At 39.6% G+C, this 19485-nt stretch overlaps 2 protein-coding genes across 2 annotated transcripts; one reads left to right on the forward strand and one right to left on the reverse strand.

Annotated features, from left to right (window-relative positions):
• The first annotated feature begins 527 nt into the window (after nt 1-527).
• LOC310938968 (modulator of smoothened protein-like) lies at nt 528-8266 on the forward strand. The gene is made up of 3 exons (XM_083903624.1): nt 528-976; nt 5729-5941; nt 7437-8266. Exons 1-3 carry the CDS (start codon nt 871-873, stop codon nt 7619-7621), a joined length of 504 nt encoding a protein of 167 aa, XP_083759750.1. The 5' UTR covers nt 528-870; the 3' UTR covers nt 7622-8266.
• Nucleotides 7666-18680, reverse strand: tmem235b (transmembrane protein 235b; the record flags this gene model as incomplete). The annotated part of the gene is made up of 5 exons (XM_083903762.1): nt 7666-7911; nt 9895-10148; nt 17006-17143; nt 17441-17521; nt 18500-18680. The coding sequence occupies 5 exons, from the start codon at nt 18678-18680 to the stop codon at nt 7666-7668; spliced, it is 900 nt and encodes a 299-aa protein (XP_083759888.1).
• Nucleotides 18681-19485: the final 805 nt, after the last annotated feature.

Below are 19485 nucleotides of genomic sequence, written 5' to 3' on the forward strand. Positions count from 1 at the left end.
TTTGAAATAAAGTATATTTATTTTATTTTTTTTAAGTGGGTAATAACAATGGCCAACAATTAAAAATGTATTTGTTATCTGTGAAATATGTTTCCTTAGATCACTGTCATTTAAACAATCCGTGTTTTACATACAACATCTTTAAACCACTTGGTGATGATGCCACAAAGGTGGCAGTTGAGATCACGGGTTTTCTCGCGAGACTTGCCGACCACACACACACACACACACACACACACAGACGGGCACAGAGAGAGGGGCGACCAGCAGCTGGGTGAGGACACTCGGGGCAGCATCGCGCGGAACAAAACCCAAGTTTTCCGTGTTTTTAAAAGGTCTAAAAGAGGCGAAATGACAGAAGTGAGTGGATTCACGTGGAGGTTTTAATGTTCCGCTGTGGAAAGTAGTGACGCTGTTCGTGTCTGTGTCCACGGAGGAGGAGGAGGAGGAGGAATCGGGGGGGGGGAGCTCCGTGGAGAGGACTCGAAAAATAAGTGGATGAGTGGAATTCACGCGTGAAGATTTGATTTAAAAAAAACAACAACAAAGTTTTTGCTTGTTATTATTTTTCGCCACTCAACATTCCGGGATGCTGCTGTGGATCCCCGGCTCTCGGTGATCACTGAAGCCGGGCTGTGAGCCTCATTTCCCGGGCAGAAGAGGAGTCAAGACCCGCTGCTGCTGCTGTTGTTGTTGTTGTTGTTGTTCTGCCGTGGGTTCGTCCTGTGAGATGCGTGGACAAACAGTGGACCAACCTGTCTCCACCACCACAGGTGAAAGGGACGATGGGACAGGACACGTGACGGCCGACTCCTAAATGTCCCGTGTCCCCGCGGACCCACTCCGCCGCCCCGTGTCCGGTCCACAGACATGGATAAACTCACCGTGATTTCAACATGCCTCTTCCTCACCGCGGACATATTCGCCATCGCCAGCATCGTCAACCCGGACTGGATCAACACTGGAGAATCAGCCGGTAAGGTTCCATCCTGTGTGACCTCTGACCTTTGACCTTTGACCTGCTGGGGCTACAACATACAACACTGTTTCTGTTTCTACATGCAGACAGTTGTTTACTTTCACTTTAGTTAGTTATTTGACCTGTTTCACGTATTTAAAAACGCTTTATGCTGCTTGGATCGTTGAAATAAACAGAGATTTGTGTCTGAAACTGAAACCGATATCAAAACTTTGATATTGATGCCGATATAGTCTTTTTCTTTCACTTAAAAAAACAAACATGCTTACAGTTTGACCTTTAACTAAACATAAACTTACTCTGAAACACATTTTGATTTTTCTCAAGAAATAAAATATATGGTTGATTTTTGTTAAAGAAATTGGAGTTTGATATTTATTTGGTTTAGTTGATATTTAAAGACTTTAGATTATTTATTTATTTTCTTGCAACTGTCTAAGACAATCAAGCCCATATGTTAATATTCATTTTGAAAACAAAGTATAATAATGATCATTTAAAAAAATAAAATAATGAAGAATTAAAACAAATTCTAATCCCTATTCATCTAATGAGAATAAAGTCAAATATCGGAGTTTCCCCCCAGAATTCCAAGAATGGATAAAACATTTTAATCTCTGAATTTTTTGTTTTAATTCTGAGATTAAAATTCAGACTTCTGGGTCATTTAATTTTAGAATTCTGAGAAAAAAAAGTTGGAATTTAGCTCGTTGAGTTTTCTGAGTTTAATCTCAGAATTGCAATATTTTCTTCTTGAGATTAAAGTCAGATTTTCTGAGTGTTTTCCCAGGATTCTGAGATTGCAGTCGGTTTAATCTCAGAATATTTTCATTTACCAAAAACCCTATTCACATGTGGCCCTAATCCTGTTCTGATCACTGTCATCATCTGTGTTCTTGGGTGTTATTGTAATTAAACGATTATTTATCACTGATGTGATGTAATTATGCCTCATTCACCCATTAATAATAGTAATAATATTCAATTCCAAAACTAAACATTGACGATGTGACAGTGTAAACGCAACCGTTAGCGTCCGTGCTAACGCTACAGTGGAGATATTACAGGATTTAAAACAAGTGTTTTTGTTGTATAATTAAATTAGTGTGTGCACACACACCACACACCATCGTCTATCTTCATCTTCCAGGATTTTACTTTTTTTTAACACCATTATCACGTCTCACCGTGGTGTGAAATGTACTGGACTCCACTCCGCACCTAAAGCCTTTTGTTCCTGTTTAATTAGCCGAGTCGTAATTACCTGAAGGCAGGAAGTGTTGACGCGGGAATGAGGTCGTGTGACTTTTAATGAGGTCCCCTGAGAACAAGAGCGAGACACACACACACACACACAGATTTAGAGAGAAATGTTTTCCACCTGGAGAACTTCAAGATTCCTGCGGCACAGTCGCAGTGACGTATACCGTGTTTCTGCCCAGAGTCAACGTTTGAATCACTTTTAAAGTTTTTGGCCCTGGTGTAAGTACCTAAAGTACAAGTATGTTACCAGAGAAAGTCTCAAAGTATATGACATTTACTGTACTTTAAGTATTTAAAAGTTATTTTCTGATATAAAAGGTGCTTAAGTTTTGGAAGTAAAAGTTAGCCTGCCCTGCTAACAAATGACAAATGTTGAAAAGCAAACTTTTTTTTTTGGGACATTTTATTCTCCGGATGTTGTGTCCTCAAAGTGTCTCTGTAACGAGACAATGTCCACGTCATCACCAGGACACAAACGTGTCTCTTTGACTGAAGACATAGATTAGATTAAATTAGAAGATTAGATTAGTTTGGATCTGAAACGAGCTCTCTGGTTTTTCAGCTTCCTAAATATGAATATTTAAGGTATTTGTCCACAAAACAAGACATTTGACGTTTTTGTGTAATTTTAGACCAAAAAATGTTTTTCAAAAAAATTGTCAAATTTTGGACGACATAGTATAGTATGACATTGTTTTTCAAAATTTGGACCAAAAAATATTTTTCAAAAAAATAGTCACATTTTGGATGACAGTATAGTATGATGTTTTTTAAAATAATTTGGACTAAAAAAATGTTTTTCTCAAAAGTTGTCAAATTTGCAAGACATAGTATAGTATGATGTTTTAGTAAAATTTCGGACGACGTTTAACGTTATTTTCAAATTTTAGACCCAATTTTTTTTTTTTAATAGTCAAATTTTGGACGACATAGTATAGTATGATGTTTTAGTCAAATTTCGGACGACGTATGACGTTTTTTTTCAAGTTTTAGACCCCAAATTTTTTTTTTTAAATAGTAAAATTTTGGACGACATAGTATAGAATGATGTTTTTTTAAAAATTTGGACCAAATATTTTTTTTTGCTCAAAAGTTGTCAAATTTGGACGACATAGTATAGTATGATGTTTTAGTCAAATTTCGGAAGACGTATGACGTTATTTTCAAATTTTAGACCCAATTTTTTTTTTTTAATAGTCAAATTTTGGACGACATAGTATAGTATGATGTTTTAGTCAAATTTCGGACGACGTATGACGTTTTTTTTCAAGTTTTAGACCCCAAATTTTTTTTTTAAATAGTAAAATTTTGGACGACATAGTATAGTATGACGTCTTTTTCAAAATTTGGACCAAAACATTTTTTTTTGCTCAAAAGTCTTCAAATTTGGACGACATAGTATAGTATGATGTTTAAGTCAAATTTCGTACGACGTAGGACGTTATTTTTGAAATTTTAGACCAAAAAATGTTTTTCAAAAAATAGTCACATTTTGGACGACATAGTATAGAATGATGTTTTTTTAAAAATTTGGACCAAATATTTTTTTTTGCTCAAAAGTTGTCAAATTTGGACGACATAGTATAGTATGATGTTTTAGTCAAATTTCGGAAGACGTATGACGTTTTTTTCAAATTTTAGACCAACATTTTCTTTTTTTTTTAAATAGTCAAATTTTGGACGACATAGTATATTGTATGACGGTTTTTTTCAAAATTTGGACAAAAAATATTTTTTTCTCAAAAGTCGTCAAATTTAGATGCATAGTATAGTATGATGTTTTTGTAAAAATTTTAGACCAAAAAACTTTTTTTCAAAAAAATTGTAAGGAGTTTTGACATTTTCTGGACCAAACGACTCGTGGATGAATTGAGAAAATATTAATCTGATTCATTTGAGGCCTGCGAAGTGAACCATAGGAGAGTTATACGATCAAAAGACACACAGAGACGTCTTTTACACTTTAACTCTGTTCTTGTTTACTTTTGAAAAAGCACATTTCAGACTGGTGTTGTGTTTGTTTTGGAGTCCAGTTTGCAGCACTGTGATTGGGTTACTTACAGCGTCCCCTCCTCCTCCTCCTCCTCCTCCTCATCCTCCTCATCCACGGTATGAAAGGACGTGTTGAGAGGGAACAGGATATCCTGATATACCCTGAGAGCAGAGGGAGGGTTAGTTCTGGTCCTGGTGTCATCACTCAGCTCCGTCTGTGATCCACGGACGGGAACTGAAGCGTTTCCATGCCAACATTAAATATTTATGTTATGTTTTCATGCTACGAGGAGAAACGTTATTGTCGTTATGACGTGATTTGAGATACAACGTGGTGAAATTCGACGTATTAATATAAATGGGTGTTGTTTATATTCCCCTGCTGTTTTTGTCATTTTTTGTCATCCCTTGTGACAATTATGCTAATTCCACACTCGCTGTGTTTAAAATTGCTCTGAATGAATCCATCAGATGCACAAAGATCCTCTTTTCTTCTGCGTCTGCAGTCGCCGCAGATAATTCTGTGGGGAAAAAAAGCAAGAAAAGGAAGGGAGACAAAGGAATAAATGAAGGTGTGGGCGGATGGCGTCACACAGGGCTCTGTTGTTGACATTAGCACACGTCACCCGTTAGCATGTATCCATATTCAGCGGCTCCTCCGCTCCTGATCGCTGTAGAGAACGAGTACAGGAAATATACAATCACTCGCAACTTTATTAGGTACAGAATCCGAGATCGTGGTGTTGATCAGTGGGATCTGTGCTGCCCTCTAGTGGACCTGGACCCCAAAACTAACGGATTTCCGCGACCGCATCACATCCGGTAATCGATGAATCTGTCGATTACTTTCTCGCGCCACCGTTTGGTCCATAAAATGTCATAAAATGTCAAAAAAAACAATGTTGAACCTGGAAAAGACGATGTTCTTGAACGTCTTGTTTTGTCCACAAACCAAAATGATTCAGTTTGAGTGATTTCTTTGTTACGTGGAGCAAAAAAACGAAGAAAATATTCACATTTAAGACGCTAAAACAATCAGAAATCTTGTTTTAATCATGAAAAAAAGCTTCAAACCGATTAATCGATTATCTAAATAGTTGACAATTAACTTAGTAGAGGTCTGGGGGATAATAATGCGATATTGGCATAGTGCCCGAAACTGGGTTAGGGTTTCGCTGCCAAAATTAAGTTCCACCGAATTTCCCGAAACTTGGTGGGAAGATGTTGTAGCCCAAGACGAACAAAAAAGTCAATCAGAACCATGGCCTCAACTCAACAGGAAGTCGTCCATTTTGAATCTTTTAGTGTCCATTTTGGCGATTTGCACCCTACGTAGATGATCTGCCTCGACCGGTTGGGGTGAAAGGAAAAAAGATGAGGTAGCGACAGAAGAAAGACACCAGGAGCAGATAAAGCTGTAGAAGATGAGTGAGTGAGTGAGTGAGTGAGTGAGTGGACCTTTTCACTAACCCAACTCTATCCGTCTCCATCCAGGTTCTCTGACTGTGGGTCTGGTCCGACAGTGCCAGACCATCCACAGCCGGGACCGGACCTGCATCCTGCCGCAGCTGCCACCGGAGTGGATCGCCACGCTCTTCTTCATCATCCTGGGCATCATCTCCCTCACCGTCACCTGTGTTCTACTGGTGATGTCGCACTGGCACCGCGAGGCCACCCGATACGCCCGCTGGATCGCCTTCACGGGGAGTACGTGTCGATTTTGCGGCGTGTTTTCGGGATCCGGCCAGGGATTTGACTCGCTGATTTCCAGTTTGAGTAAAACCTCCACGCCCGCGGACAAAATTGATTCACTGTCGAGGACGAGCCTGAAATGGAAAGCAGGACGTTTTTAGCACAGAGAACAGAAAATAACCGAGCGTCTCGAGGCTAAACTGCACATTATGTTTTATAAAAAGAAAAAAAAAATCCCGTGAAACGAAAACACGGCTTTAAAATATCGGCCTTTCTTAGACGCCAGGATTTCTGTCTTTCCTTTTCCTAATTTTAAGCGTCTTGACAAAACGACTGCGGAGGAGCTCGGAACAGATGGAGCCAGGTTCTATTTTTAGACAACAGAGATAAAATGAGTCTGTATAAGTGAGCACAGGAGCCTGGATTCACACGACTCTATTTATAGACAGTTTCAGCAGTAGAAGGAGAGTCAGTGCTGGAAACAGGTTTGTAGTTCCACACGTTTTTAAAAAAAATGTGTGACATGCGACTCGTTTACACCGCCATGTTGGCAGGAAGATCTTCTGCAACAATAAACGGCGGCAGTGGTCGGTTTGAAGCCATAGGGGCTCGCTAAGCATTTAAAATCCATGCAAAATATAGCAGAACCCGACAGGCTGAATATATCGGACCCTTATACTGCCCCCTGGTGCTTTTCAAGAGTATGAAAACAGCCGGAGTAAACCTCATTCCAGACGACCTCAATGCCTTGATAAACTTTTTACACATCTGAATAAACGCATGTCAAATAAACAGGATTTACAAATTAGTTAGACTTAGATTCTGTACCTGATATGAAGTGAAATCTGTTGCCTTTGGATTCCCAATCGCTGCCGTCTCTCAGGGTCTTTGTCGATCAGGTAAAAGGTTCTCCCTGTTAGCTTGTTTTGTCGTACCTGGGTAAAAACATCTGTCCACCATCTTCACTTTTTAGGAAAACAACCAGCAAAGAGACAAGTTCCCCGACATATAACCTAGCATAAACATCTGTGGGGTACAACAAGTGCGTCTTCCTGCCAAAATGGCGGCATTTTGAGTCCAGCCGATTCCTCGCTGTGGGGGCGCGACGTTGCAAGGAAAAGGTCAATCTTCACAGGAGTAGCTGGAGAAAGACCCTTAGCAAAGGGCTAAGTGAGCCCTCCACGTTTATACCTGAGCAACTCCCATTTTGCATTCCTCCAATAGACAAAGAGTCCGCCATTGAAGGCAGTGTTTTTTTGTCTACTGGAGGTATCTGGGAGCCGACTCTCTGCGGATGTTGTAGGAAGTTGACAGTTCAAGCTAGACACAATACACAATACACAATACACTATACACAAAGGACCTGGTATTCTGTACTGGGCAGGTATAGGGTGATGGGCAGTTTTAGCTCCGAGTCAGAGAAATTGAATTTACCTGAATAGCGACAATGCTCATCACCATTTGTCTCCGTGTGTACGACGTTAATGCAGTTCTCTGGTCTTCCTCACAGTGGTGCTGTTCTGCATGGCCGCGCTCATCTTCCCCATCGGCTTCTACATGAACGAGGTGGGCGGACAGCCGTACAAGCTGCCCAACAACACGGTGGTGGGATCGTCCTACGTCCTCTTCGTCCTGTCCATATTCTTCACCATCGTGGGGCTCCTGTTTGCCGGGAAGGTGTGTTTACCCGGCTGACGCGCGCCACCTGTTGGAGAAACACCGCCGCGCCGCTAACCGGGCTAACTGTGTCGGGACTCGCCTCCGTCCGGCAGCACTGGAAGTCTCAAACACACCCGAGGAGCACCTGATGTTCTCTGGAGCTGGACATGGTTTGATAAGGTGTGACGAGCTTTGGCTAACATCCACACCGCTACGTTTACATTTGACTCATCATCATCACATGAAGACGTTGTGTGGAGTCCAGTGTCTGATCTTTGACGATGGAGCTTCTTCCCCTGACCACAGCTCCGTGGAACTATCCGCGTCTGTATATGATGGTTTTTAGGGGACGTTTGTTTATTTATCTGTTCAGTTCCACCCCCCGTTTTTGTATATAACATATATATCTTTTATTAATACGGTATCTCAGAGTCTCTCTGCCATTGGATCACTTTGCCTTAAAGAGCTGTAAAAGCTCAAAATACCAACACGGTGGTTGAGTTTTAGTTGAATGTTGTCGTGTTGATCTCGTCCCACGTCACAGCTTTGCCTCAGCGATTTATTCACGTTGTTTAGACACTGTGTGTATTTAGAAATTACAGAGTCTTTGACTTGTTTGTTTTATTCTGCTGCAGCGTTGATGCCTACGTCATATGTGTGTGTGTGTGTGTGTGTGTGAATGAACGGACAGCCAGGCTGTGTGAGTTTTTCTTGAAGCACTGTGATGTTGGAAGATCTCATTAAAAATGACTCACTGGACATTTGAATGTCTCCGTTTTCTTTAATGAGAGTAAAAAATATGGTCACTGGCCACTTTATTTGGCACACAGGACACAATATTGTGGGTTTTTTTGCTTTTGCATCAAATTTTGTGTTAAAAAAATCTTACTTGAGTCACTTTTCTGGACCATTCGCTGTAAAATGGTGTGAATGTTTGATTAGATATTAGCTTCAATAAAGCAGTTTAATGTGTACCTAATAAAGTGGACAGTGAGTCCAGTAAGTATATAATATAATTAAACTTTCTTGCCAATCGACGTCAAAACAGACCAGAATATTCTTTGTTTTAAAAGCCAATTGAGGCGAATTGATAACAGAGAAATTATAGTATTTATTTAAAAAACGGAAGTCTGCATCTGTTGTTTCCATGGTAACCGTGTTTCCTGACATCATCAGTGCTCCTGTACAGGCGTCATTCAGGCAAACGGCTCGTAAAGGGATTAAACACAATAAACAGTTGCTCTGAAACACGAGCGGTGAGGGAATAATAAATCAGATTAAAAAAATCAAATTCTTCCTAAAATAATTATCACTCAGTCTACGCAGTTTTCCTTCAGACTCATAACGTTTTCTGCTTTGATTAAATGCTCAAGAGGCCAAAACATCCAACTTGTTGATCATTAAAATGTTTTTATAACTCGTAAAAAAAAAAAAAGGTAATTGCCGCAGTGAAGCTGCACCAACATTTATTGCACATTTCTTTTCTTCTTTTTTTATAGAAAAACATGCAGTCAACAAGGCACAAAATGACGTAAACAACAACAACAACAACAACAACTATACGTGTGACCTTAAAGGTGCCATATGTAAGAATGTGGCCAAAAAACGGTTATACATTCAAATTCAAAAATACCGAGGACTTTTCGGTTTCTTTTTCTCACGTAACTGGCAACACGTGGTTGCTCGGCAGCTGAGACTCTACTGACTGCAATGATTGTTAGATGGCAGTAGGTGGCGCCACATGCCAAAAACATGATTTCAAAACATAAACGTGATTTGCAGTCTGCAAAAGATTTGTTTTTTTAATGCAAATATTTTGTCTGTACTGTTGTTGTTGGTGAGTTCAGTTTGTTATATGAACATTATTCCTGAGTCTCTGTGACATTTTTACGGCCAGTTGCTTTAGATTTATTACATAATGCACCTTTAACAATAACATCATACACGTGAATAACATGAAATCAATCGCGTGACACGCTCTGAGAATAGAAATGTATCTTAATTCTACGTCAAAATGTCCGTGATTTTGTTTGGCACAGATGCAATCGATGATCAATAATCAGCATGAGTGTGGAGGGTGGATATAAAGAGACGCTTCTCTTCACACCACAAGAGGGCGACACCACTACACCTTATTTATCACAGAGCCACAGGACATGAATCTATTAAAAACTAAACTCTGTTAGATTTAAAAATCTAATTCTGTTGTTTTTTTCTTCTCTCGGCATCAACATACCTGACTGATCCTCGTCCTCACGCCTTCACGCACAGTTCAGTGACAGTTACAGTTCGGTGCCTTTCATCATTGCCTTGGACGGACCGATGCGCTGCTGCTGCTGCTGCCGCTGATGCTGCTGCTGACGCTTGACCATCTGTGCAGCCGCGAGCAGCAGAGCTCCGGCGAGCAGCTCCAGGCCGTAGGAGAGCCAGGCCAGACCCAGGGACCAGCCGAAGGAGGTGCGGACGGACGCCAGGTCCTCGGGCTCCACCAGCCTCTCCGTCTCTGCCAGGGCCTCGTACGAGTACAGGATGTAGAGGCCGACGCCGCTCAAGGTCGGCAAACCTGGACGTAGAGAAGGAGGCAAAAACATGAATGCAGAGGAAAAAAAAAAAACATGAAATCAGTGTCAGGTTTCAGGGTTCTGAATGTTTCGATTTATGCATTTAAAAGGAGAAACACATCCAGGGATGACTCTAGCTACTCTCTTTAAACTGTCACTTCACAGAGCGTAATGAGTCCTGCAGCGTTTTCACTTCACACTCCTGTGAAAAGGTTTCCGTCTTTTCTCTGTGTGTAATTTACTGAGACGACAACAGAATCGGCTCAGCACTGGAAAACATCTAAAAAAACAATAAGAGCAACAGGAAGAACCATTCTTAGAATTCAACAGGTCAAGATGAAACGTCCAAGCGAAGCCGATAACTCAGGTTCCTGCACATTTTCATATATTTAGAAATGTCATGCAATTAGTAAGTTAAACATTTACAATACCTTAAGAATATGTTTTCTGCTTTATTTTGTTGTGAAACAACCTTTTCTACCCGTTTATCAACGACTCACCCTGCTGCCTCATTTGGTGTATTTGATTTGTGTCACCTATTAAAATCCAAAATGATTAATTTCAAAAACTGAAAACATTAAAACATGGACATTTAGACTTACTAATGGAGGCAGCAGTGGATCGACAGCTCCTGTGTGCTGTGATGTAAAATCACTGATTTTCTCTATGGACTTTGGTGTGGAGGAGTGGGCTAGCTTATTACGTTGTTCACTTTTCAGGTGGAAAATGACGTCCAACAATGACGAAAACCAACAAATATATTGTTAAGATATCGTAGACTAAAGTAGGTGTCGATTTTTTATTAGTTGAGCATTTTGTTAAGTGGCTAAAATCTGTTTTCAGCCAGAAACAACATGGACGCAAACGTATCTCTAGCTAGCTAGTAGCTAGTTAGCAATACCAACTGATAACAAAGCTCTACATCAGGGACTGGCAATTAAACGGTCGACAAAACGTTGTATATTCATTGGCAAAAATGCCTTAAAACGTCAAAAACAAAAAAACAAACATTTGCTGCCTTAAGCTAACAACAATTTGGACCTTCTTCTTTGAGCCTGACATGTGATAATAGTTGTTTTACGGACATTTACTCCCCAAAACAATGCTTTTATTATTATTTTTTTTCAATAAGTTCATATTTTTTCAGAATAAATGCTCTGAACACATGAATATATATTTGTTAAATCACTGCACTACGTGGTATTTTTAGCGCAGACAAACACACTATATGTACGACTGTGATGCTAACACAACAAAAGTGCTGTTAACAGTGAAAGTAGCAGCGTTTGTGTGTCAGGGTGAGTTTGCTCCAGAGTTGGAAGTCCTCGCAAATTCCGAGTTCCGCAATCGTAAAAACTTCAATAATAATAATCTCCTCAGGTCAACAAATTCCAATAAAATCTTCATTTTTAAAACTGCTGCGTAATTTATTCAACTCTTCCCGCCGTGGGTGTAAACAGTGGAGCTCGAATGCTTTTATTCAATGGAAAAACATTTGATGTATTTCTGTTTTTTTTCTGTACTACGGCGACGACAGAGTGCACATTCACAGCAGCTCATCGATAAAACCAACAATAACGCCGAGCCATTAGCCATTAGCCATTAGCCATGCACAGTCTAATATTACGAGACACAGGAAAAACACTGACGCATGACTTGTCCTCACACACAACATCCAAATCAGCAGAGACCCGACTGACACGCACACACACACACACACGCACACACACACGCACACACACACACACACACACACGCACACAACTTTCACAGTGTTGCCATTGGAAACCCTTTTAATTTTGACAGCTTGCTGTTACTGGTTGTAACGCGATGTAATTGGAGCGCCAAGGATACCCAGTGTGGGACTAATAATCATTCTTATTACAATTACACCCTGAGGTGCGGCAGGGTTCGGGAACATTGATGAGGAAGCAGTTTCTTCATTCCGTTTATTTATTTATTTATTTATTTATTTATTTTTATGACGTTCATTGTGCCGGAGCAGAGGAGGAACAGAAACAACAAAGACAAAGAGTGACGGGAGACAACAAAAACACCCCCCAAAAGAACAGATAAACGTAAGACGGCAGACGGAAAACAGCTTCCTGAACATGAAAAGTGTCCTTTATTTTCTTATATCTCATATAGTACGAAGATAAATATGATTGGTCATGATAGGTAAGTCATAGTAAGCAGATTTACGATATTAACCCTTAAAACCCAGAGCATTTAGGCTGCTTTATTTACCATTACTTTGTTAAAATGTACATATACAGAGCTAAGGGTTAGAGCTAACCTTAACCCTAACTGTCGTTACTACTGAATAAAATCAGAAGAAGAAGAGGAATTTGGTCTATTTTGTGACTTCTGTGCGTTAACTTTAAAGTGCGCGCGACCACTCGAGTCTCATTCAGGCCTCGATCTGATTCCACGTGTGTTGCCGTGTGCTGCTGATTAAAGCAAGAGCGTAAAGAGTCCGTTTAGGAACGCGTCGATGGATCCACAAAGGTTTTCTTCATGGAGGTCATGAGCTGTTGGCAGGAGAACGTCTGAAAGCCAGAGCCAGACGACGTTTATTATTGTACCCAGGTGAAGGTAATAGTGCAGATGTGATTAGTATCTAATCTCATTTAGCCAAATAACCTAAAAATGTGCCGGTAATTATCTGTAACAGTGTGTGTGTGTGTGTGTGTGTGTGGTGGGCAGCTGAAAATAACGAATGACGCCAATATTCAGACTTATTTTTAAATTCTAGGTCAATAACGCACACTAAAACCAACAAGACTGTTATAGTTTTAAAGAGTGGGCGACAGATTCAGCAACGTTCTGCTTGTTCAGATTATGACACTTGGGTGAGATAATCGGATTAACGTTCACAACGTTACGTTTGCGTAACTGTAATCTGGTTAGACGAGGAAAACATGTCGGCGTGAGAAGTGCTACGATGGGAACACATCCTTATGAATCACAAAACATAACCATAATATTGTACCAGGTGATCGGGCAGGAGGAAATCACCGTGAAATTCTTTAAAGGCACTGGGTGATGCATTTCCGCTACCATTTTAAACCAATTATCACAATTTCTGACTTAATAATGACACATAATCATTCACTAATATCAAACACGGAGTGCCACAAGGCTCTATTCTGGGCCCTATACCATTTTCGCAGCTAATAACCGTGATTTGGAACATTTATTGATCCTTCCATATATTGTTTATTTTCAAAAGCTACATTTTCTTTCTTCAATAAGGCCGTCAAGACGACAACAGAGGCGGCTGAGACGGCCTCTAGATGGCTGTGGATCAAGAGGGGTGATCCGCTGGTACATGCTAACCTAAACACCTTAAGTCGGGACTTGATCAATCTCGCCTGGGTGAGGGTGTGTGATGTTGAGAGACCCGAAACAACCCAATGACCCCAGGTTCCATCACTGACGACGTGTCTGGGTGCATCATTAGATGTATATTTAACTATTCGCTGATATCAAACACGGAGTGCCACAAGGGTCTATTCTGGGCCCTATACCATTTTCGCAGCTAATAACCGTGATTTGGAACATTTATCGTTCTTTCCATATATTGTTTATTCTCGTAAGCTATATTTTCTTTCCTCAATATGGCCGTAATAATATGTATTAAAGATAATAAGTATTAAAGATATTTATAAAACTACGCCTGTTTGCATCCGTTTTATCCTCCACATGAGAGTCGCGAGCTAATCCCATTTCCATCTCCAGAGAACTTAACAAGAATTGCACGTCCTCCGACGTCCCAAACAACAAATGTGGAAATACAGACGCAGATTTTTGGTCTTGAATGGTTTCCAAAGCAATTTTTGTTTCACTGCGGTGTCTCCCCGCAGACCGATAAAAGCTCTCATAACCCATCTGATAGAGAGCATGACGAGGATGGAGCTCCTCTGATGCAACGAAATGAGGCGAAACGGCCACGCAGGCACACACACACCCATTCTTGTACTTGCTGCATACTGAGGACTGGGTTGATGACAAAGTGAGGACCAGCATTTCCACTTTATAAATCAACACAATTACAAATATGTACTGAATGACATCTACAAAGAATTACTGGTTGCAGTACCATTTTCTTTTTTTAATTTTTGGTCCAAAATTTGAAAAAATCTTTGACAAAAAAAATTTGACCCAAAATAATTTTCCAAATTTTGAAAAAAGTATTGGACCCAAAATTTTTGTCCAAAATTTGACAAAAACGTCATACTATACAATGGCGTCCAAAATTTGAAAAAAAAAATTGACCCAAAACGTTTTGTCCAAAATTTGACAAAAACGTCATACTATACTATATGGTCCAACATTTGACCCAAAAAAATTGGGTCCAAAATTTGACAAAAAAAGATTTGGTCCAACATTTTGGTCCAAAATCTGACAAAAATGTCATACTATACTATGTCGTCCAAAAGTTATAAACAAATTTGAAAAAAAAAATTTGGTCCAAAATTTAGACAAAAAAAGTCATACTATACTATGTCGTCCAAAATTTGAAAACAAATTTTACCCCAAATTTTTGGTCCAAAATTTGAAAAAATAATTGGAACCAAAATTTTTGTCCAAAATTTGACAAAAACGTCATACTATACTATGTCGTCCAAAAGTTATAAACAAATTTGAAAAAAAAGATTTGGTCCAAAATTTAGACATAAAGTCATACCATACTATGTCGTCCAAAATTTGAAAACAAATTTGACCCAAAATAATTTTCCAAATTTTGAAAAAAGTATTGGACCCAAAATTTTTGTCCAAAATTTGACAAAAACATCATACTATACAATGGCGTCCAAAATTTGAAAAAAAAAATTGACCCAAAACGTTTTGTCCAAAATTTGACAAAAACGTCATACTATACTATATGGTCCAACATTTGACCCAAAAAAATTGGGTCCAAAATTTGACAAAAAAAGATTTGGTCCAACATTTTGGTCCAAAACTGACAAAAATGTCATACTATACTATGTCGTCCAAAAGTTATAAACAAAGTTGAAAAAAAAAATTTGGTCCAAAATTTAGACAAAAAAGTCATACTATACTATGTCGTCCAAAATTTGAAAACAAATTTGACCCCAAATTTTTGGTCCAAAATTTGAAAAAATAATTGGAACCAAAATTTTTGTCCAAAATTTGACGAAAACGTCATACTATACTATGTCGTCCAAAAGTTATAAACAAATTTGAAAAAAAAAATTTGGTCCAAAATTTAGACATAAAGTCATACCATACTATGTCGTCCAAAATTTGAAAACAAATTTGACCCAAAATAATTTTCCAAATTTTGAAAAAAGTATTAGACCCAAAATTGTTGTCCAAAATTTGACAAAAACGTCATACTATACTAATAATATGGTCCAACATTTGACCCAAAAAAATTGGGTCCAAAATTTGACAAAAAAAATTTGGTCCAACATTTTGGTCCAAAATCTGACAAAAAAAATTGACAAGAAAATTTGACCCAAAATTTGACAAAAACCCTATTCTATACTATGTCGTCCAAAAGTTGAAACATTTTTGAAAAAAACACTTTAATCCAAAATTTGACAAAAAAAGTCAGACTCTACTATGTCGTCCAAAATTTCCTTTTTTTTTTTCTTTTTGACAAATTGAGTATAGCATGTTATAGCAACCTAAGGAAGTGATTTCAATTAACCAATGTTGGTTAAAAGCCCTCACTGGTCCTCAGTATGCCGCAAGTACAAGAACACACACACACACACACACACACACACACACACACACACACACGCACACACACACGCACACGCACACGCACACACACACACACACATGAACCGGCCCATTCATGCAAACTTATCCAATATGGCCAAATCATAATCTCAATCTCAGGTGATAATTAACTTTAGTGCTTTTGACCACATGAGGTCAATTCTCAGGCCCTGAGAACAAAAAGTGTTACAGTCTGCTCAGTTTAGCCTCAGCTCACTAACCTCCTTATTCACTCACTGGACACTTTATTATATTAGGAAATGTCAGGACCGCTGAGGTCTTTGCACTGCTGCAAACCTTGGTTGCTTTAGCGACTGTTGCAGCTCTAGCATTTGTAGGTATATAGCTTTCAAATCTTGAAGCTAAATAGGTAAAAAAACAAAAACGCAAAATAGTCACATAATCAACAAAACTAACAAAGTGCACCTTTAAATCATCGTTTTGACTTAAACCTTTGAACTCAGCTGTCCCTAATAATGTGGCCAGACTAAAAACATCCTCTCATAATCTACAATAATCTGTGGAACAAACACTACATTTTCCTTGTGAGCAACTGAGAGATCAACCTGTGTGGGTGAGGACGGTCGCGTACGGTATAAGACCACGGTTCTCAAGCTGTGGTGCGTGTACCACCGGTGGTACGCGAGCTTCCCCTGGTGGTTCCTTAGAGGAAAAAAAATCCAAAATACTGTTCTTCTGTATATAACAGGATTTCTTTAAATTCACTATAGGAGGAGGATGAAAGACTTGGTATAAAAACTATTTTTTTTGGAGAACCTTTAAACAAAAAAGTGCAGAATCCCGTTTCGCTCGCTGCCCGCGCCGCCATGATCACCATAATTATCGACTCTGCTTTCATTAATAGCAGCGGCTAATGGCTCCGGCTTGATTTAAAAACAGAGGTAAATGATGCAGAGAGCGAACTTAGAAGAAACAGTCGTGATGTGGAATCTTTTTTAGCACAAAGCCGGTAATGGTGGATTAACTGCTACGAAACAGGCTTTGACGCCAGAGCGGGCGTTTTCTTTCTTTTCCTGTTTATTACTGTGACGTCTGAGGACAGGTGTGTTGATAAACGGAGGCTCGGTGAAGCTGAACTTACTGCAGATGAAGAAGTACGAGGCCGTGCCGGTGAGGAGGACGTGGCTGCGAGCCAGAGCGCTGACCAGGCCGCAGATACCGCCGAACAGCAGGAGGACCAGGCTGAGAGGGAGCAGCACCACCACTGCTTTGTGCATGTCTGTAAACACAAACACAAACACAACTTATGTATTCAAGGCACTTACAGAAGGCCCGTTTTCAAGGTTTTCCAGCACCTCACAGCTGTGCAAACAGCTAAATGTGGGAGGAGACAATACACTTGTTCACACATGCATCTAATCAGCCAATCACATGGCAGTAACTCATGTAGTAAATCAGTTTGGGGATCCATGAATTTGCCCCCGACTGAGCCCATTATAGCTGGGTATATTAAAACGTCCCCCCCCTGGTGTTTATTAAAGCTGGAGGAAGAGGAAAGAACTTGAAAAGAACTGACTCAGCAGGTGCAGCTCAGCGTCAGAGTATCTGGAGTAGTCGCCTTTGAAGGAGTCCATGTTGTACGCGTACATCTGCCCACCTGCACGTAAACAAACAAACACAACAACAATAACACACTTATTCTGTGGAGCTTAAGGAAGAAATGCAAATATGCAAATATTAAAACCAAAGTCGTTAAAAGAACTGATTATGGCAAAAAAAAAAAAAAGTACATTAAAGGTGCATTATGTAATAAATCTAAAAATCCTCCTAATATGTCACAGAGACTCAGGAATAATGTTCATATAACAAACTGAACTCACCAACAGTACAGACAAAATATTTGCATTAAAAAAAATATTTTACAGACTGCAAATCATGTTTATGTTTTGAAATCATGTTTTCGCGTCATGTGGCGCCACCTACCGCCGTCTACCAATTATTGCAGTCAGTGGAGTCTCAGCTACCGAGCAACCACGGGTTGCCAGTTACTTCAGAAAAAGAAACCCAAAAGACCTCGGTATTTTGAATTTGAATGTAGTAACCGTTTTTGGCCACATTCTTACACATGGCACCTTTAAAGCTCCAGTATGTAACTTGGAGTCACCCAAAACACTTGGATTTGGTCCACATTTCAACTTTTGTTTTGGTACGGTCCCACCTCACTGTCTTCTCAGAGAACTGGAGTTACCGCCTTAACCCAAAGTGCTGTTGTCAACATTAGTTTCACCTCGGTTACAGTTCAGAGAACCACCGTCAGTTCCTTAACCTAAAGCGCTCTTTGACATTCACTTCACCTCGCTCGTGTTTCAGAGAACCAGAGTCGATTCCTTAACCTAAAATTATTTTTTCACATTGGTACAAAATAGAAAATATTCCAAGCGTGTGGTGTGAACACTCTAATCTGTTTACAAGAGATATGTGTGTGTGTATTTAAAAGTTACATACTACAGCTTTAATCACTGGCGCTGTTTTTAGGTTAAAATTGATTTTTTTTTTTTTTTTTTTTTAAACAAAAAGTGTAATTTTCACACAAGAATTAAATGTAACTTAAAAAAAAAAAAACCTGGTACTCAACCCTCGTTGATGCTCCACAGTCCCGAGTGGGAGCTCATGTCCTCAAAGTCGCTCGCGTTGCTCTGTGGGTTCATCTCGATGATGTACCAGTACTCGGTTCCGAGGGACGTGGTCAACAAGACGAAGCTCAGGAGTCCGCAGATCCCTGCTGCGATCACCACAGAACCGAAGGTTACCTTCATCCTGCTCTGAAGACTCCTCTCCTTCTCCTTCTTCTTCTTCTTCAGCAGCAGCAGCTCAGTGTGACGAAGAGAATGGTGATGATGAAGATCCAGATCCTCAGCCTTTTACGCGCTCCTTCATCACAGGGTGAGAGAGGACGGTGCGTCCGCGTGTGCCAAAATCTCCACCGAGGTTTTAAATGTTCTTCTCCCGGTGTCCAGAGGCGCGTGTGAGGACGGAGCGGGATTAACACAGATGTGAGTGAGTGAGTGAGGATGAGGATGAGGAGCAGCAGCTTCAGTCTGGGAGGGACTCGTCTTCATCACTGCGACGCGCAATTTTACGCACGAAAAGGTGGAAGAAAACAAAGACACAGAGAAACCTGAAAACTAACATTTACTACAGATTTAATGAAATTACGCGTCAATGAGTACTCGTTAACTTGTTTTTAATCCCCCAAAAACAATCCTTCTTGACTGGATTAACACAATTTGACTTTATTGTGAATATATTAGCATGTAAGCACAATTTAAGGTACGTTACATTGCGTTAAAAACCAATAAATACTCGTGAGTCAACAACAAATAAGTTAAATGTATTGGATAAAATAGTAGTAGTGCTGTGTTAATGTTGTAACGTTTAATATAATGTAAAACCATCTTATTTTTATGGTTATCGTTTGGTAAAACAATGGGAAATGTGTGCGAGACATAAGGGAAGTAAATATCAATTTTGATTGACAGAATTGTTCATGAGAAAGTGCAACACTGTAAATAATACCCATTATTATTATTATTATTTGGAGAAAGTTTCAGATTAATGATT

The sequence above is a fragment of the Microchirus variegatus genome (genome assembly GCF_963457635.1).
Source record: "Microchirus variegatus genome assembly, chromosome: 17".
NCBI classification, from domain to species: domain Eukaryota; kingdom Metazoa; phylum Chordata; class Actinopteri; order Pleuronectiformes; family Soleidae; genus Microchirus; species Microchirus variegatus.